The following is a 21,561-nucleotide window of genomic DNA, read 5'->3' as shown; positions in this document are numbered from 1 at the left end:
CCTTTGTGGTGGTCAGCAGAATGCGCATGCTGTATTCCATAGCAAGATCGGAAACTCGCACACTTCTTTCATAGTTAGCTATTATGTCTTCCTTAAAGGTAATAGTTCTACGAACAACTTTTCTTTTTTGACCAGTCCTGCTTGCACCGACCTTCTTCGGAGGCATAGTTAGGGGCTAAAACACTCCGTTCACCGATATTAAAAGCGAAAGCAAAAAGAGGCAAGTGCGCACGTGATAACAGTTGGTCACGAGGGGTGGGGGCGATCTACACGATCTACACTCGTACGCCGCTCAGCATCGCACTCTAGCGTATGCACTCACGCATTACCGGCGTTCGAACTCCGAATTTTTGACCGAACAGCGAAGCAAGAATTTCTTGAAATTTTTGGTCGAACACCGATTTGTTCGAACTGAGAGGCGTTCGAAAACTGAGGTTCCACTGTACAATATTCCATTTTTTTTTTTTTTTTAATGAACAAGTTTTTTTTTACTACTGGGAGGCACTACACACTGTCTCTTTAATGACATTTGATGATATACTCACCTTTTCATCACAAACTGTCACAACCAGAACGGAATCAGGACCCAGAAAGAGGAAGGGCTGCGCCCACGATCCGGTGTTCGCTGGACACGGGGAGCAGGTCGCTCTCGCACTCGGATTGTGATCCGAATACGGAAGTGGATCTTCCGTAGCGAGCGATGGCGGTGTCAGGGACGGAAAAACAGGTCGGCAGCAAGGACTGGGAGAGCAAAACCGTGGTCGGATCGGAAACGAGTCATAAGCCATGACAGGAAAGTAGATGTAGCTGGGATCAAAAATGGGTCATAAGACGGGACGGGAGAGCAGACGTGGTCGTGATCAAAACAGGTTGTAGCCGGGGACAAACGGGGCCGGCGGGAGTCAGGGTCAAAAAAAGGCTTGCCTTGTACAAACAGAGATTTGCAGACGGACTGACAACAGGGGAGTGACAGGACTGGGTTTAAATAGGCTCAGGGAGCCAATCAGAACCCGCAGCGGTTGGCGCCAAATGAGCGGGCACAGGTGATTCACATCGGTAATCATGACACAAACAATAAACAATCAATTTTCTTTTTAATCATAGTGACAAAAACTGACAGATTTACCCTCAAGATGCTCAGTAGGTAGAAGATTTGAATTTTTTTCCAACAGTTTGGATGACACTTATTGTCTTCCTCATGGCAACCGCATCTGTTGTACTATGTTATCACTACAAATTGTAAGATTTTTTACTTTTATCATCTTGTAGGCATGTCAATTGTAAAAAAGAACATGTTGATATAGGCCAAAGGTAACCAACATAGTGGTAGCTTTTTTAAGTGGTTCTGAAAAGAACTCACCAGTGATGGGTCATTTAGGTTTTCTAGAAAATTTGATTTCTTACTGATTACTTACTTGCATGAATAATCATTGAATACATGGATCAATTCCAAATGTATTTTTTTAAACTATTTTATAATTTAAACAGGTAAAAAACTCACTGCCCTTATACCGTGTCACGACCAGCACACAGGGTAGACCCAATCGCGGGACGTTTTCTCACAATTTGTATTGAAGGAAAGAGGAAGGGCTGCGCCCACGATCCGGTGTTCGCTGGATGCGGGAAGCAAGTCGATCTCGTACTCAGATTATGATCCGAACACGGAAGTTGCGCTTCCGTCGCAACCGATGGCGGTGTCAGGGACGGGAAAATGCGTTGGTAGCCGGGACTGGGAGAGCAAGGCATGATCGGGGTCGGAAACGAGTCGTAAGCCAGAACGGTGGAGTAGACGTAGTCGGGAACAAAAATGGGTCATAAGCCGGGACGGGAGAGCAGAGGTGGTCGGGATCAAAACAGGTCGTAGCGGGAGACAAACAAGAGCAAAACGGGACATGTGGGAGTCAGGGTCGAAAAAGGTTAGCCTTGTACACACAGAGGTTCACAGACGGACTGACAACAGGGGACTGACAGGACTGGGTTTAACTAGGGACAGGGAGCCAATCAGAACCCGCGGCATTTGGCGCTAAATGAGCGGGCACAGGTGAATCACATCAGTAATCATGACATACTAATCAGAAACAAAACAGTAATTCTCAGCTTTAAAAAAGGGTAGGTTACTTCTGAGCAATATGAACAATTTATTTAGCATTGATTTTGGTGGTTGTCCTTCATCCATCTATCCGTTATCTGCACTGCTTATCCTCAGTAGGGTCACGGGGGAGCCGGAGCCACTCCCATCTATCTTGGGCAGGGGAGGCCCTAAACTGGCTGCCAGCCAATCCTAGGGAACTTCCTTTGTATGGACACATATTTTATAAATAACAATAAGGAATGACGTAATTGTAAAGTTATTAATAAGTTCCCCCCAAAAAAACCTTACCACTTGCTATTTTGTAACGTTTTAACCTTTAATTGCATTGTTTTTTTTGATTTTTTAAAAATGCTGTTATCAGATTTTTGTTTTTAAATTGTATGTAATACAAAAAATATATATTCATCTGGGGCAAAAATTGTGCCCTGTGTGTCACAGGCCACACTGATGTGGAGACTGAGATGTGAAAGCCCACCTACAGCAAGGTGGACCTGCATGGAGAAAAGGCAAGAGACGCAAAGCACTCAAATGACACCATGTTTTGTAAAAAAAAACGAATATGAGAAACAACACAATTTCATGAAAGAAAAGTTGGAAAGGTAAAATAGTGCATGTTGTTTAACTGTCACTGTCAAATAACTTTAACATCTGTATATGTTAAAAAAAACTTGTTTTCAATATGCATTTGCACATACTGTTATGTGATCTTATTTCTGTTCTATTTTTCTGTAATATTAAGTTTATTTTTCAAAAGAAACCGAATCAATTTAAATTCACTGCTTATGTCCTTACAGCTAATTTTGTTTGACTTTTCTGCAGCACTTTTTTGCAGCATTTTTTTTTTTTTGGTTTGAACAAATTTATTGACACTAATAACAGAAAACAATCATGACAATCTCAACAGCGATTAAGCACATTCACGATATTATATTTCAATATGACGTTTTTAACAGCAAACACAATGTGAGGTTTGAAAAACCCTTCTCGAAAATCTTAATAGCAATCAAGCATATTCACAATTTCATTATATAACATCTTTGTTAGTATCAATAGATCCGTCCAGGCCAAAGTCGATTGTCTTTGGTCCGAACAAATCCACCGACACCAACAGCAGCAAAACACAGCCATCAAGCATATTCACAATTTTGTTATATCTGACAATATGACGTGACGATATGACGTTTTAACATTTTTTCCTGACATTTTCAACATCAATATGTCGTTTCAAAGTGCTTCATAAAGAAAATGTGACTGTGTTGATTGCTGCTACGAATTAAATGCCAACCATATTTTTTTTAAAGCAATAAAGAGATGAAAACACATCACTGTTACGTTAATTTACTGCCCTAAATATGCTTTGACGTGTCCTGGGAGGGGGCGTGTCACTGTAAAATATGTGTGACGTGCAGGAAAGCGTACGTCATACTGTCTTAATATACAACACGATATTCGTGCTTCTTTGCTGCTGCACGTGTAAATGATTTCGTAAACAGTTTTTTTACAATTATTTTCAAATTTGTGAATATTGTACAAACAAACAAAAACTACCAAAAAACAATTATTCGCGAGAAGAAAGAACACTTTGAATCGTAGAAGAAGGAAAAGAACCACGTCACGTGTCCGGATATACAACACGCGTCGGCTTTAAATGAGCCCACGAAAATCATCCTCTCCTCTTATTTACTTTTCGTTCAAATATTACATTTCCATTTTTATTTATTAACAAATAAAGCAACATGAGACGGCTCGGCTCGGTCCAACAAAAGGTGTCGTGTGTTTTTATAACGGAAGTCAAGGAAGAACCGTCCAGAAAACGTGACTGCCAAGTGAGTGTGCACCACAAGAACGATCAATAGATTAAGCTGCTGTTAGTGGTTTCATTTCATTTGTCACTTATTCGCCAAAAATTTCCACTTTGATTACGTCTGATTTGAAAGCTGAATTTGCGTGTGGTTTCTGTAAATCGTTATGTGGCGACTCACGATTAACTGTGACAAGGTAACCTGCAAGCTAAGTAAAGTGTTTTATATTCCACCTATGTTCCCATCTATGCATCTAATGCAGCCAGGTCACTGGCTGGCACGCGGTAAACTTGTATCCTCTTAACATACTGAGGCTTTGGTTAAAGATTAAGCCTCTTTATGGTGCAATTTTTTTGATAAATATGTATAGTCAAGTCACATTTATTTGTATGGCCCTTAATCGCAAAAATGTCTCAAATGACTGCACAGGATTACAATGGCACCATCGCAAGGAAATACTTTAAACCTCAGCGTGAGGGAAAAATGAAACCTTGAGAAGGGGCCTCACAAGTGGCAATTCCCCCTTCCAGGATTACCAGGCTGGAATAGATTTATCATTGAGTCACAGTACACAAACATAGTAAACATCAATTTAAAAATTGTAAATGGTCTGCATTTATATAGCGCTTTAAGTCAATGAAGTAAAGCACTTTACCATTAACTTCTCCCTTTCACACACTAACTAACCGATAGCAGCGTCAGCCATACAAGGCAACTACTTGTTATCGAGGACATTAGGGATTCATTCTTTTGCCCAAAGACACTTTGGCATATAACTTGGAGGAGCTGGGAATCGTACCTGCGACCTTTTGATTCCAAGACCTCCTGAGCTAATGCCGCCCAAATATATTACACCTAACCCAGTAAAGTGGACTATAGTAAAATATCCCATATATATGTAGAATATCCTAATTGATGGTCACATCTCGATCCCATGTAATTCCACTTAGAATTAGAATTTTCTATTGTCATTGATAACAACATGATGAACATTGTTTACAATGGGAGTGTCACACTCCAGGCTAAACGTGTGTTAAAACTCGTAAGAGGGGAATAAGATTGAATAAACTATATAAAATGAGACAAGTAAAATTTACCGGGAAATGCTTGTAGACTGGCGGAAGCTTTAAGTCAATGATATTAGCAGCAACAAACTTCCCAAATAAATGTCTTAGCATTGTGGAAAGCGAAGGTTTGCATATTAAACCAATTGTCACTGCTCAAATGTTTTTGCGGTTGCTGTTGTCTTTTTAGCCATATAACATGGTTGCTACCCCCATTCTGAATCCTGCCGCGCTCGACGCGGACATAAACACCGCACTGGCCACTGAGAAACTGGACGGCACCTGCTGCTACATTACGCACTACAAAGGTGATAAATCACCACAACATATCTCAATTTAATATCGGTAAAATAACTTTTCCTTGCTTCCACCTTTTTAGGGAAATTGCACCTCTGGGCTCGACTGGACAGGAAACCTAATAAACAGGCAGAGAAGAGATTCAAGAAATACCAATACTTGCACAGGACCTCCAAAGGTAATTCAATAAGAAACACAAGTAAATGCTAATACTGGCATCGCCTTGCAACATAAAACAGATAATTTTGTAGTCGGGTTGTGTTGATTTAAAAGCGCTTCTTGCTCGGCCTGATCCGTCATAATCCGATTTGGAAAGAAGTCTAGAAATTGACAGAGGGAGCCACTTAGGATTGCCAAAGAGCTATTAAGCTCCAGCTCACAGCTAATATCCTTTAGCACAGGAGTCACTAACTCGATACCTGGGGGGGCCTCTCCAGCTAGGGCCTGGGTTAGGTTGGGCCCAATCTCGTTTTCCTCAAGAAAAGCTCCGATCAAAGAATTCCACTCCTTTTCTACAAAAAATGAGGTCTCCAAATAAAAAAAACATACTGAAATCAATAATTAATACACCAAATACTAAAAACTTACTAAACCAAATATTTTAATGTGTATATTAACAGTGTTTATTAACTTTCTGAACATGGCTGGAACTTTTAACATGAAAAGTGATGCACATTGCTTCTCGGAAAATAATTTGTCACATAAAATTATATCTGCTCTTTCGTGACTGAAGGCAAGTCAGACCCCTGTTTTCAATTCAATTCAAAGTGTTTATTGTCATATGCACAGCAAAGAACCACGTTTCCCTGCACAATGATATTCTTACTTTGCAGTCCACACAGTTTGCCACCTTAAAAATAGAAACCAAGAAACTATACATGTATACATGAAAAAATATTACGAATATTAAATAGATAAAAATACAAGATTAACTCAAGATGAGTTAAGGCAATAAGAGAAAAATAAGGTAAAACACAGTTGAAAGTGACTGTAGTGTTAGGTATAACGATACAACAGAAGTAAATACATGCAATTCCTGTTTTTTAACCATCGTCAAGAAGATAAAACATGTTCAACAAACTTTGTTAAAAGGAAGAAACTTACCAAAACTACTTTACAAGTTGCATCCACTGTTCGTTTAGCTTGAATTCAGCCTCCCCTACCCTGGCCCCGGCAGTCCTTGATCTGCTCATTTTTAATAAAATATTTTGTGATTATATTGCAAAAAAAATATTTATCAAATCCTCTTCTTTGTTAAGACTTTTAGCCTGTGGTGTGTACACACTGACATGGGTCAGACCAGGAAGTAGCTAGTGAATATTGCAGGGAGATGTGGATCGATCTCCAAGATTATCATGTGCTTACGGATCCCTGAACTGCATGGGTCATCACAGGTCCGCTTCCCGTGGTATGTTTTCGACAAGTACAGGGTTGTTGCACCCTCTCCAGGCTGTTTTTAGTTAAAACAGATAGTACTGGTTTTATCATCTGGCCACTGTTGTTTTTGTTGTAAAGCGGAGTCCTGCTCTGCAGAGATGAGTACCTTGCAACACACTTTACCCCCAAAGCTTCCTGGCACTGGTATGACGATACATGATAACCGATCCTTTTCCATTATCTCTGCAACTGGTTTAACAGAGCCGCACCCTGGCAATCGATTAAGCCAAAACTTTTGAACCATGCATGCTAGAATCATGATTCCGTTAGACTTCTTGGTCCGTGTTTCAAGACGCATAACTTTTGAACCATGCATGCTAGAATCATAATTTGCGGTATTTTGAAGTCAAGGTCAAAGTAAAACGTAAAAAAGTAACAAAGAAAAAAATTCAGTAAATGTCAATTGTGAGTTCAAATTCAAATTCAGTTTGCATTAACTTAAGTTAAAGTATTAACTTTCACAGCAGTACTTTACAAGGGGAAGTTGACCTCAAAATTGTCTTTACTGTTGGGAAGTTCTGCGTATTCTCGCCATGTTCTGGTTACTATTGCCCTTATTGCTTGTAGAATTCAAAAGAAAAACGTGTCAGCTACTTTTACAATATTGTGAAATTAAAACCCACATCCTTTGGGTAATGTCCACAGAAAAAAGTGCATTTTGGTGTCCTCCCAAATGCCTCATCAGTCCCTTGCTCTTGCATGTACAGACACTCCCCTACTTACGAACATTCGAGTTACGAACAACGGTAGATATGAACATTTTTTTCGGGATGTCAAAAATATCTGGACATTGCTGTAAGTTAGATTTTGTATTGTGTGCACCTTTTTCCGAGTAGAGGACAGTACTGTAATTCTTCTTTCCGCCACGTGGCGCTGTGAGAGGTCACCCAGCATTCACCACAAAGAAGAAATCCGGCTTCCTCTTCCTAGTTCGTGTGTAAACATTTTATACTGTATTCCCAGCGGGCTAAAAACTTTGAAGTTTTTATTTATTTTATTTATGTAGCACTGTTTAAATACTCTGTACAACACGCTACAGTGGGTATTAGCATGTCACATTGGGTATTTGTATATTGTATTCCTTTTGCTTTATTATTGTATTGTTCTCAGCGAAGGGATGCTGCTGGAGGACCTCCTCCAAAAGTAAGTTAAACTAAGCTTTATTTACCCCTATAGAGCATATTATTTTATGAAATGTTTTTTTTTGTACAATACAGGTTACTTATACAAGCTTTACACTCTTACAAAAATCTTAAACATACAAAATACAGCACTGAAGCAACTTACAAACAAATTAATCTTAGAAACGATTGTAAGTAGGGCAGCGTCTGTAGCGACATCAGGTAGCTGGTTTCAAGCATGCGACACTGGCTCAGTGTGTCCAGTTGGTGGGGCTCTGTACTCATCTCAAATTTGAACCCTAACAAACTTGCAGGGAGGGAGCATCCATATCAACAACGCCCAAAACTATAGTCTTGTAGGCCGCAATTGGACCATGATTCCTTAGCACCTTAATCACATTGTTGTTGTCAATGTGGCTTTAGGTTTCACATGGAATGTGGAAGAGGACTTTAAGACTGTGCCGGACTCGTGGATTCCGGCTCACCGTGTCAAATATCACAACGGTCATCCTGTACCTGATGAACACGGACACATTCCAGGTCTGATGATATTACAAACTGTAGAAGAAGAAGCTTTCACTTGTGTTTATTCTAAATTTATAGAAACAAAATTGTGCTCTAGAAGCTCCATGCTCCAAATCAGTTTTGTTTGTTTTTGATGAGCATGTATTTTCTTACAATTTCTTACATTATTTGAGCGCAGTAATCCCTCTGTTTATTTTTCACAGTTTCTCTACTTGACGGATTTGCTTCGTGCATTGTGTTGTGCATTCCGATTAGCTAGATAGTCGCCTGGCTACTCATTACTTGACGGTGCAGTAGTATCGTAAATTCTGGACTATAAGCCGCGCCGGAGTACAAGTCAGACCAGCCCAAAAAATGCATTGTTATGAAGGAAATAAACATAATAAGTTGAACCTGGGGTACAAGTTGAACCTGGGGTACAAGTTGGATTTGTGGAAGAAATGTATTTAATAAAATCTAACATCAAAAACATACATGTCATCTTGAAAGGCAATATAAAATTAGAATAAAATAGAGCACAAGAGGCATAATAATTTTACGGTATACGAACGTTAAATGATTGACGTGCCTGGTAATATCAGTAATGTCATAACATACTAAGAGTAATTGAAATAACGGTACCATAAAGAACATGCTTACCAACGTATCAGTTTTGCTCCAAATCACTAAATCCAGTGAAATGTTTTTGGCTGCATAATGCACCATTTGCAACTTGTAGTTTGCCAAATATAATTTTCTTTTCTGTGGATTTTTTTCCATCTCTTCTCATTTCTTTTTATGAATTACTAGTGTTGTTTTGCCTACAGAAAATTATTTTACAAGTCTGTTTATTTGTAAACGGGAACAATGGGGCTAAACGGACAGCTAACAACAAGCAACGTCCATCAATCAAAATTTCTTTTCAGCAGATTTTTTTGGTCTGCAATATCGCGTATTTTAGAGTACGTAAACATTTTACACGGTTGGATTCACGACACTTAGGGATGTAAGGGGACCATGGTTGCGTATTATCATTGAACGTGATGGCTGAAGGACGACATCGGCTATATTCTATTCGGGTATCTTGTTTCAGACTGAATGTAATGTTTCTGTGATGACCATATTTTTAAATGGTCAGCATATCTTGAATCCCAAGTGTTTAAGTTTACCAATGACATGTGGCATGACATATTTCAGTGACTGGTGACATCATACAGTCAGCGTGTCTGTATGTGTCTGAGAAACGTATTTGCTTCTCAACAGTCCGATAGGGTTTAATAAGTTTGACTGACCTACAGTATCTGACTGTAGCGACTTATAGTCCTTATGTATGGAAAATATGACAAAAGACCATTTTTGGGGGGTGCGCCTTATAGTGCAAAAAATATGATATTTAATTGTAAAGAAATAAGGGTTTCAACTTGAAAGATTTTGCCTGTCAAAGGTTCTTTATCGAGTGTAATCCCTACGATCAATGAGGGATTACTGTATTTACAGAAAAAGGAGGAACCCAAAGGAACTTATTTTAGGCTTTGACTCCACTAAGGATTTACTAAAGTTCAACACAATATTTTCCTTTGTATTTTAGGTTGGGTTCCAGTGGAGGATGGTAACAAGCAATACTGTTGGCACTCAAGTGCTGTGGATTATGGAACAGGAACCGTTCTACTTCTCCAACCCGTGGTGAATGACGACCACGAGTTGTTAGAAATTGCTGCTGTGCCTCTTAAGGAGCTCCAGGAACAAACGTTGGAGCTGATCGGGACAAACATCAATGGGAACCCTTACGGTAGTCCTTGGTTTAATAATGTTAAGTGTTACTGTCTTGGCCTGGGGTGGGCAACTATTTGAAGTAAGGGGCCGGATTGGGTTAAAGGATTTGGCCAAGAGGCCTTCAATCATAGAGACCAATCCAATGTTTTTATTTATAAATATACACACATACATCTCCATGTTATATTTCTTTTGAAATCGATTAATCTCATCAAATTGGTTTTGAAACGATCACAATTAAAGCAAAATAGTGTATTTAGGTCCCTGTTTTAGAGCCCCAGTGTATAATGTCTGACCAGCAGATGGCACTGTGTTGTCTGGTACGAGAAAGGGCCAGTGCAACAGTGCACAGCACTGCGGCTGGATGCCAGCCAAACATTGCGGCAATCTAAGTATAAATTCCACTGTGTAAAATAAATGTATTTATGTATTTATTTATTTATTTTTAAATAAAAATTAACATTGGTATAATAGTTCATGTGTTTTTTTCCTAGTATTCATGTTTCTTTTCTGAAAACTTTTTTTTGTAACACTAGGAAGCACTAAATATTACAAACTGTCCCTTTAAGTAATTGGTTCATTCAGTTTTCTACTATATCAATGATTTCCCGTGTCAGTTAGAAATCAAATTTCCTAGTAAATACAATGACCCATCATCGGTGAGCTATTTTTAGAACCGGTCCCTGGGCTACACATGTGTTTTTTTAAGAGTACTACCCGTTGGTGACCTCCTGATCTAAAGTTTGCTTTTCCTTGGGCAAGACACTGAATCCCTAATGACCATAATAAACACGTAGGCCTTGCATGGCTGACTCCCTATTGGTGTGTGTGTGTGTGAATGGGTAAGTGTGAAGCGCATTGTAAAGCGCTTTGGGAGGTCTTAATTGACTTGAAAAGCGCTATATAAATGCAGACCATATTATGGTATTTGTATTTTTTAGTATTTTTGTAGTATTCCTGAAGTTGTATTTTTTTCATACTTCTGTAGTATTACTGTAGTTTTATATTTGTAGCATGTTGTAATATTTCTGCAGTAGCATTTGCATAATATTTTTGTAGTATTTGGATAGTACATTTTTGTTGTATATCTGTAGTTATTTTGTAGCAATACCGTAGTTTTATTTTTGTTGTATTTATGTGGTAGTATTTTTCTTGCAGTAGAAATCTTTTTATATTTTTGTAGCATTTCTATTATAGAACTTTTGTTGTATATCAGTTGTATTTTTTGTGTTACAGTAGTTGTATTGTTGCAGTAATTCTGGCGTAATACTTCTGTAGTGATATTTTAGTTTTTCTGTTGTAACAGTTCTCTAGTGGTGTTTATTTTTCATTATAATATTAGTGAAATGGTATTTGTGTAGTATTTCAGTGGAATTATTTCCAAAGTAGTATTTTGGTATTCTCCATCCATTTGTACCGCTTCTTTCTGTAGAATTTTCATAGTAGTGTTTTGTCGTATTTCTTCAGTATTTTGAAATATTATTGTAGTTGTGTTTTTGTTGGATTTCTGGGGTAATATATCTGTAGGATACTTTGTGTTATACTATTACTGTTGAAGTATTTTTCTAGTATTCCTATAGTATTTTTTTTCTTTTTAGAATGAAAGCAAGACAATATATGTTTTTTTTTTTTTAACACTAAATTTGATAGTTTTGTCATTTTGTAGTATTTCTGTTTCTGTCGTTTTTTTGTAGACGCACAAAGGGATAATAAGGACAAAGTTCCATAGAGAAAACTAGTACTTTATTCTATTGGTGTGATATGTTATGTGGTCCACAGGCTGTAGTTTTCCCACCCTTTGTCTAGGCCAAGGGTCTCAAACTCAATTTAAGTGTGGGCCATCGGAGCTAGGGTCCAGGTGAGGCTGAGTCGCTTTAGGTTTTCCACAACATAAAAACATTTCACTCGCATAGGTAACTATTTCCCACACAAATACTCAACAGATATAAAAATAAATATTTTATTATAATTCACTATATACTAATATATACTAATAATAAGCAACATAAATAAGACGTATGAAACCAAAAAAAAACACTGGTGCGGGTTTGCACTAACATTCAACTTTCATATTGAGCAGCAAACTATTGAAACCACGAGTTTGACACCACTGCTGTAGGCCCGGAGACATTGTTATTGCTTTTGGAAAGCAGCATATAGTCTTTTAAAATAATCACTGATTTAAGACCAAATTCTGGCTATAGTAACTTAAGGGTTTGGAAATATGATCTGTAGCCCTGTATGGTAATATTCTACAGTATCAGAATTGTACAGATGGTCCTTGATTATTGGCATTTTATAAGGCATTCCAACTTTGATTTCCCTCTAAATTGTTGACATTTTATGCAACACCCATATGCAAAGAGCTTCAATCAATTTTAGTCATTTATGACACGACATGGACTTGTCTGTTTGCATCAAAGTTTAAATTTTCCAATTTTGTCTTATCTATATCTGTAAACAATTTCTGGCCACACTTTTGGACCCATAAACCACAATATTTTACTGATTTATGACCAAGGTAAATATGTTAATCCTGATTTAATTTCATTTGTCTCAGTACTATCAAATAATAACTGGCATTTCTTCGTAGTTTTGAAAGTAATCGATCACTTTTTTGGGAAGATGGTCATTAGTTTTTGACCACCTTCCCTAAGAACACTCGGTTCCATCCATTATCTGCACCGCTTATTCTCAGTAGGGTTGCGGGGGGTGCTGGTGCCCATCCCAGCTATCTTGGAGCAGGGGACACCCTGAACTGGTTGCCAGCCAGTCACAGGGCACACAGGGACAGACAATTCGCTCGCTCAGTCACACCTAGGGACAATTTGGACCGGCCAATTAACCTTTTTGGAATGTGGGAGGAAACCGGAATGCCCGGAGGAAACCCACGCAAGCACGGGGAGAACATGCAAACTCCACACAGGAGGTTTGATCTCACGACCTCAGAACTGTGCCGCACACGCGCTAACCACTGCCCGGCCGTGCTGCCCAACAATCTGTTCCATCAATCCATTTTTCAAATCCCTAATCTTCACAAGAGTGCTGGAGCCCACCCCAGCTGTCTTTGAGGATCTGGTTGAGTCAATTGGCACCCCAGATAATAACCAAATGATTTATTGGGAATATTTTGATTGAATTAAGCTCAGAAACAGTCATCGGCGAACATTTATTTTATTTTAGTATTCGATTTTTGAATGAATTTAGTGGGGGGGAAAAAAACATCTTTCATTTTTTAGTTTTAGGGACATGTAATGTTTTTCTCAATGCCTTGCTAATAATAAATGTTGCTGTTTTATCATTCCAATCAGATATTGATTTTTTTGAAAACCCCAAATCTTTACACTTTAATCTGATAAAATATGAGTAATTTTAACACTTATGTTTGAGCGGAGCAGTTTTAAATTTATGACCTCTTTATGACAGGCCTTGGAGGCAAGAAGCAACCCATCCACTTTCTGGTTTCACACGGAATTGTCCGCATCCAATACCCGCCACCAGTGGACTTCCAGCAAATCTACTCGTGGTTCCGCGGCAGCAGCGAGGGCCTTGTGGAGGGGATCGTCTGGCACTGCAGTGACGGATCTCTCTTCAAGGTGAGGCGACAAATTAAAAAATAAAAAATCTGTCCTGACCCGATCCCATGGGTTTTAAAGCCAGACCCATAAGCTTGATTTGCAGGACTGAGCCCCAAGAAATCCCCAAATTTGATCATTTATTTGTGAGAACTCAGGAGGAGGCGGGATGATTTAGATCATGTATGGTAACAAATTAAAGCTTGTCTTTTGTAACAAAAAAGTTAAACAAGACTGTATAAACAACTACATATTTATTTATATTTCTGGGTTACAGGGGTTACGTTAATTGACAATTTTCCATCACCGACGTTTTTTCAAGAGTTGACTGAAAAATTTTAATCCTTTTTTTTTTAAAATGTTTCTTTTAAAAAAAACTCATCCAAAGGCTTTGGAACTGCTGATCACTAAGTATCAAGCCTTTGGGAATGATTTCAGTCTGATAAATCACCTCTAGATAGCAGGAATGGCATTGATTCGGATCTTTTTTACACATCTAGGAGTTCCCACTTCCGCGTGTTGCTTTGCTTCCTCTATTCAGCAATTGAGAGAGTATGTGTGGCCCCCAGTGATCGAAATCAGGTGATTACTTCACTAGAAACATTGGGCACTGAAAGTTTCTTTCAAAGTCCATGAATAATTTCGGTGTTCTTCCAATAGAATGTTATTTTGCAGGCAAAGTTCCCTTGTGTTCATCATAAATGCAAAAAAACGCGCACAAAAAAAGATCTGCTTGAAATGCATCCTTTTACAAAAAGATGTTTTTTCCAGACTTTTTCTTTGAGATGAGTATTTTGAAGAAACTTGGCATTGTTCAACTGTTGTTTGCTAGACAACGATGAATGCTAAAATCATACTTTTTCCCTAATGAAAGATGAGGGTTCAAGTTTTCATTTGACATGTCCTATATAGCCAGAGCACTAAATCTTCTGTAGGCCTTCTAAAATGAGTAAAATTGGCAAAAAATGGCTAGCACCCTTCCCATTTGAAATATCTGGCATTGAATGAGTCTGTTGAGAATCCAGTGTGGGACTTTGAAGAGAGAGAGAGTGAGGCAGACAAAGAAGAACAATGACAGCCTGTTTAAAGTTTAGTAACCACTCATCATTTTTTTTTAACATAAATATAATTTACTTTTCAAAAAGTCAGCAAGAGAGAAACCCGGCCTATCCTGAATGTAACTCATACCATTTTAGGCCCGACTCGGTCCTGTTTAGGGCTATACAACCCCTAGTACGACAAATCCCAGGAAGCTAAGCAGGGTCCGGCCTGGTTACACAGATGGGAGACCGCCTGGGAATACCAGGTGCTATAAATAGGTCATCTGGTGCACTCTCTGCTGTGACAGCACTGACAGTACCTCCCTGGTACAGTCTGTGAAAATTAATCTCTTTAAGGGGACCAAATAAACTGAATTATTATAAATTATTACAGGTCTGACTCGGGGTTGGGCTTAAGAGGTTTCCTCTATTCAGTGCGCCATTTTATTTTGATGGCTTTTGTGTCTCAGATTCACCGCCACCACTTGGGCCTGCAGTGGCCAGCAGAGGGGACTCACCTGGGCAACAAGCCGGTAGTGGTCCGTGTAGGAGGGACAGCCGTTGCCGGGGGTGACAACAACAAAAGTCTATTTGTGTCCTTATCCCACATCAATGGACATCATTTCAACCGCCTGCAGGACATCCACTTTGACTTGTGATTGTCGTCTGTAACCTGTTCAAAGGTTTTGAAAACCTTAAAAAACATGTAAATACAATCCTTTTTTTGTAATGGCTAACCTTTGGTATTTTTGAGGAAATTTTTATTTGTGTACAGTATTTACGACTATTCCGCTATATGCTTGATGACATTGGGTTTGTTTGCATGCAGGAAATGACCCTATTGGAATATTGCTTGTATTGCGATTATGCAATGCTATTTAAACGCACACGATAACTTAATTAAAGGGACAGTGTTTATTATTTGACCACCAGATGACTCTAGTGAAGTGCAACCAAAAACGAGTGCTAAAAATCACAAGGAAGAAGAATGCAAACCACGGAGACTCATTGTGACCAAATAAACCATTTTACTTCTCATTTTTTTGCCTAGCCTTTTTTAGGAAAAAATAAAAATGCCCCAAAAAGCTAATTCAGTGCATTGTACTTCACTGGGGATGATTTGATGAAATCTATGAAATGATAATTATGCCAGAACCTGTGTCCCTTATCAATATAAATATACCACTTGAATTTTGTCTCCACTGTTACTTCAGAGTCCTTTTTCTAGGCAGCAGCTACTTATTAAGGAATGTACTAGTGCCAACTTTGCCAAGACCCAAGAACAGGCCAGGGACATTAAACAGTGGAGAAAGCTGTCCAGAGTTGCGTCCTAATTGGTGCCCCAAAAACTAGTTAAGTCATCCGTAAATCGTGAATGGTTTCAAAACTAGGTGCAAGCAAAGTTATTTGGTTTAAATGCCACAAAATATTGCAAAAGAGGATACAAACATATTTACCTACAGTGCAGAAAAAGCGTGTATGCAATGTGTATAGTTCCGCCCATTCATACCGCTCACCCAATCATATTGCTCTCATGTTTTTTGCTTGAGCTTCTGGGTAAAACAGTTGTTTGGGGTTAAGGCTTGTTCTGTGGCTTTTCATCATACAGTGTCTCAACAATTAACCTAGATTGTTTAAATAGATTCCATAAAAAGGATTATTTAGTGATTTATTGGTCTGTTGGTGTGACACCTCAACTGTAAGCTGTATTTCAAATTGTGTCCTATATATCCAGGACAGAACCCATTAATTTATGATAAAGTCTTGGCTTAGCACGAGTGTCGAAATGGCTTTATTTTAAGAATCATAATATAATCAAATTAGTATCAATTTTATTTCATAGCCATCTCAGTAGCCTAGATGGTAAGGCGCCCGCTTTGAGACTGGGAGGTTCGGGTTCGCGCCCCGGCCGAGTCATTCCTAAGACTTAAAAAGTGGTCGGCGGCGCCCTCTGTTGGCTGCGGCTGCATCGGCTCGCTACAACGGGTCAGGTGCAATCGACATTTCGTTCTGTGTACATTGTTACACAGAATGACAATACAAGGAAATTATTATTATTATTATTATTATATGGCTCACCAGCCTTCGATCCCCGACCCCGGGCTAAATAATTGTAAAGTAAGCTACTTTTAGTTATTGTGTATTTCTCAGACTCCTATGTTACAAATTAACTTGCTATGAAATAAACTTGTTTAACCTGTGTTTCTATTTTAATACACAAGTAATCATTCACACACACACACACACACACACATATATAGCCTCACTCAAAGATCCACGCATTTCAGTACTTTTCCATTGTATGTAATGCGCATGCGTAACTCTACAATAAATGCGCTACTGCACCCGGAAGTAGTTAGAAGGATCCGGACAGCCAAACGTGCCACGTTGCATCTCTGACGAATCTTTTTCCTACTGCAGTAGCAAAAACTTTATTTCTTGCCTTTGCCTGGATTCCTTGGTCAGCAGTTGGGCCGGGTCTGCCTCTTTTAGACCCGACAATAATACACACTGTCTTTTTATGGTCTAAGTCTGACTGGATATTTAGATTTCAATAAGAGGCTTAGTCCTTTCATTTTGCAATAAGTCCTGCAGGTACTGTATACGCATTCCAGTAATCTGTGCGCAGAAGCAGTTTCCTTCAAAGCACTGTGGACTTTGTAGTACGGAGACGAATGGTCGAGTCAAATTTCAGTTTCCCTACTAAAATAGCCTCATGTTTATTGGTTGACATCTCTTGGACATTTCCATCTATATAGTGGATGTCACACCAGCATCCACCCATGTATAGTGTCAGGTTTTTAGCTAACAAGGTACAAGCACATCTTGTAAACACACGCAATAAAGCTCACTTTTGGAACCACTGTACTTTGTTGAATTCTGTAAGCAACATAAATTAAATAATCTTTTATTTAATTTTAATGCAGAAACAATGCCGCTCCTGATATCAGAATACCTGCAAACTCCGGGCCCATTTGTTTGTTTCTAGGCATAAAAAGATTCATTCGGAATGCTCCAGAAATCAGATATTCTATTTCGGATTGAAATATCGCCCGCATTTAAATGCGGGTTATGTTTAAATGTATAGCCTACCTGTAGTGTACTTGCGGTAAAGAACAGTTTCTCAAACAAAGCAAGACATTCTTTTAGTTCAGCCTACTTCACTCCTGGATAACGTCTTTCAACACTTGGTGAACGCTTCAATGGATTTAAATTTTATCGGAATGAAAAATGAAGACAAATTCCCTCAAATCTGGTGATAAATTCTCTTTGGCCTTGCCAGATTTGAATTAAATCAGGTCTTTTTTTAAAGGTCAACTTGGATCATCTTGCCTTGGGAAAAATGTTAATGATCACTTGACATACACAGTTTTGATAAATCGCTACTTTGACAGGATCAGATAAAAGTGTGCCCCGGAGGCTTTAAAAATCTCTTTAGTGTAAAACCTTTGATATATTACCTCAAAAATCAGATACTGTGACTAATCCATCTGTCGGACTTCAGTATTACTTCTTGACCAAAAATATATTTTATGGACTGTGTTATAAAGGTGGGAAATCGATTACCAAGCTTGATGATCGCCTTGGAAACATCAAACTACCAAGTTAAAGCTGTTACTTCTCTGTTGGCAACTTTATTTAACGTTTGGATTGAGCTATATTTCGATTTGATTTAGAACTATGATCTTAAGATTGACTCTCTAGGGGGAAATTCTCCATACACACGCAAACTACTTTACCAAGTTTGCTTCAGAATATGCTTCCACAGTTTTCATTATACTACAAATATTTTTATAAAATGAAAAATATTTTCAATGTTAATTGCTAGGATTGTGCTAGGTAGTGATGTGTTCCTCTGTTCGAATCCTTGAAGCGTTGTCATGATTACCAATGTGATGCACCTGTTCCCGCTCCTTTGGCGCCAACTGCCTCGGACTCTGATAATAATAATAACAATAATAATAATTTCCTTGTATTGTCATTCTGTGTAACAATGTACACAGAACGAAATGTCGATTGCACCTGACCCGTTGTAGCGAGCCGATGCAGCCGCAGCCAACAGAGGGCGGCGCCGACCACTTTTTAAGTCTCAGGAATGACTCGGCCGGGGCGCGAACCACCGACCTCCCAGTCTCAAAGCGGGCGCCTTACCATCTAGGCTACTGAGCTGGTTGGCTCCCTGTCCCTATTTAAACCCTCGTCTTTCTGTCACCTGTTATCAGTCCGTCTGCAAACCTCAGTTTACTCTAGGCAAGCATTTCGACCCTGACTTCCTCCTGTTTTTGCTCCCTTCTGTTTCCCGGCTTCGACCCGTTTTTTTTTTTTTTTATCTTGACCACATCTACTCTCCTCTTCGGGCTTTCGACTCGTTGCTGATCCCGACCACGTTTTTTGCTCTCCTGTCACGGCTAATGACCTGTTTTTTCCGTTCCCGACAACGCCATTGCTCGCCATTGAAGTGCCACTTCCGCGTTCAGAGCCACCTGCTTCCCGCGACCAGCGATCACCGGATCATGTGTGCAATCCTTTCCTTTTTTCCCAATAAATTTGTGAGTCCTGTCTCCATTCTGGTCCTGACAAGCGTGGGACGAGTATGAACCCATATTAAATTAAACCTGTTTAAGATCAGGTAATTGTAATTATAATTGTGTGATTGTTATCATTTTTGTGATTGAGGGCTATACTGTAGTGCATAATGTAACAGAATAATTGGTGATGTGGGGATTGAAGCAAGAAAAACAACCTGGAGAGCTGTTTGGGACCAGAAAGAGTGTCTCTTTTTAGTAAGTCGAATTGAAAAGAAATGGTTCTCTATAAATAGTCGCAATTTTCCCATCTCTACAAGTAAACCCCAGTCAAAGACGTCACTGCGGTGTTTCATTTTTGCTCTGAAAATTTTGGATTCTTTGACATACAAAGTAAGGAAAACAGTTACTTGCTGTAGTAACTAGTTACTTTTATTATAGAGTACTTCAGTTACTAACTCAAATACCTTTTGGGTGAAGTAGTGAGTACTCTTCAAACCCTTCAAATATATATGTTATGAATGCACTGGAGGAAAGAGGTCTAAACGTAGTGGAAGCTCGAGCTCCTGTTGGCGTTAGGAATGAGTGGAGAGGTGTTGTGAAAGGATAGTAAGATGTTTGGACGCGTTCTAAGGGATGGGCAGGGCACCTGTATGATGCGACAGGGGTAAACCAGTGAAAGCTGTCGGGCCCTGCTGTTGAACAGAAGAGTGTGTTGTGTCACCCTGACCCGAGTGACACGGCCGCTTTCTTGTGTCCCGTTTCATCTGGAGGGACAAAAGCATGACCAACTTAGGTGCCGAGGTCCTTCACTTGTTTGGGTGTTTGAGTTGGTCATGGTAACATTTTTTGTGTTTTTGCCACTTTTTCCGTTTTAATTTTCTTTGTTTTTGTTTATGTGTTTGCTTTGCTGTCGTGTGCGTGGAGCACTTCCCTGCAGGGCTTTATTACTTAATGGGGCTTCATTTTCCCATCACTAATGATAGGCAGCAGCACGGCAGCGCAGTGGTGAGCGCTTGTGCGGCACAGTTCTGAGTTAATGAGATTGAAACTTCCTGTGTGGAGATTGCATGCTCTCCCAGTGCTTGCGTGGGTTTACTCCTGGCACTCCGGTTTCCTCCCACATCCCAAAAACATGCATGTAAGATAAATTGGCTGGTCTGAATGGTACTTAGGTATGAATGAGCAATTGTCTGACTCCTTTTCACCTGCCCACTGCCTGAGGATAGCTGGGATGGGCTCCAGCACCCCCGAGACCCTACTGAGGATAAACGGTGCACATGATGGATGAATATTGGTAGGCAAAAGCTTATCCCACCCAGAACATTTTTGGGACTGAAGGATTTTATACATTTAACTATAAAAGATTTTTATACGATTGAACACAAGTTACATTTATTGAGTGCAATGAAGATTTTCACCGAGTAGGCTTAAGTTCAATGAGCAGTGAAAGTTCCGGGCACCCTGGCCTGGTACGAAATGTTGTTTACAGGAGTGGCGGGAGCTGACGTAAGACTGATAAGATAATCAGCGTATCCAGACGCAGAAAAGGCCCTGATGACGGAGGACGGCAGGCATTGTTTTGATAAACGCTCTGCTGTTATGAGTTTTCCAGACATCGAGGCGAGGTGGTGGAGCCCACGTGGGGGCTTCCCTGGCACGCCCATGGGAGGAGCCGGCACACCAGCTTGCGGAAAAACGTGGGCCGAGAGGAGGAAGCGGGAGAACGAGAGAGAGGAGGCTTGACAGATACTAATTTGGCCATATTCGATGGAGTTCACTTGGTTAAATTGTTTAAGAAATGAAATCTGCCCCCGTGTGGAAATGCCGGTCTCTTGTCCATCTTTTCCACGAGCGCGCATTGTTATGGTGAATGTAGGTTGTTTTTGGTTAATGGAGTCAGATAACTAATTCGAACAATTAGGTAAACGGTACATTTTCATATTAAATTCCTAACAGGACACAGGATTTTGGGTCAAATATGTTTTAATAGTTTACTGGGACGTTTCTTTAAAAAGAAAGCTTCGCAATTCATTAGAGATGTCTTTTGGGCAGAACCATTGTCTTTTAAACGTCGTTTTGACCATTTTTTGTGATTGTGTTTCTTGGCTTTTTTTTGGTGCTAGTTGTGCATAATCACCCAGAGTTCCAAATACTTTGGAATTTTAAAGTTAAAAAATGTATTTAATTTCGGCTCTCAAGCAGCCGAGCTAGCCGAAAGTCTGCGCGCCCTTACATAATTTGAGGTGTAGTATGACTTGCTGTGATTGGTTATTCCGAATCGACCAATCTTCACGCATGTTAGTAGATCGTATACTGTATATATATCC

At 39.5% G+C, this 21,561-nt stretch overlaps 1 protein-coding gene across 2 annotated transcripts; it reads left to right on the top strand.

The window, feature by feature from the left end:
- The first annotated feature begins 3,498 nt into the window (after positions 1-3,498).
- Positions 3,499-15,743, top strand: rlig1 (RNA 5'-phosphate and 3'-OH ligase 1). Of its 2 annotated transcripts, XM_088340452.1 has the most exons (8): positions 3,499-3,918; positions 5,149-5,266; positions 5,338-5,433; positions 8,237-8,353; positions 9,906-10,106; positions 13,517-13,686; positions 14,166-14,247; positions 15,176-15,305. In XM_088340452.1, the coding sequence occupies exons 1-7, from the start codon at positions 3,829-3,831 to the stop codon at positions 14,211-14,213; spliced, it is 840 nt and encodes a 279-aa protein (XP_088196578.1). In that variant the 5' UTR covers positions 3,499-3,828; the 3' UTR covers positions 14,214-14,247; positions 15,176-15,305. The 2 variants fall into 2 exon arrangements, with proteins under 2 accessions (XP_088196578.1, XP_088196577.1); XM_088340451.1 differs by lacking the exon at positions 14,166-14,247 and having other exon boundaries at positions 3,501-3,918; positions 15,176-15,743.
- The last annotated feature ends 5,818 nt before the right edge of the window (positions 15,744-21,561 follow it).

This window comes from Urocampus carinirostris, chromosome 7, assembly GCF_059441175.1.
Source record: "Urocampus carinirostris isolate Australia breed hairy pipefish chromosome 7, RoL_Ucar_1.0, whole genome shotgun sequence".
Classification (NCBI taxonomy): domain Eukaryota; kingdom Metazoa; phylum Chordata; class Actinopteri; order Syngnathiformes; family Syngnathidae; genus Urocampus; species Urocampus carinirostris.
Note: the sequence above shows the minus strand (reverse complement) of the source record. Positions and strands in the feature narration are given on the sequence as shown.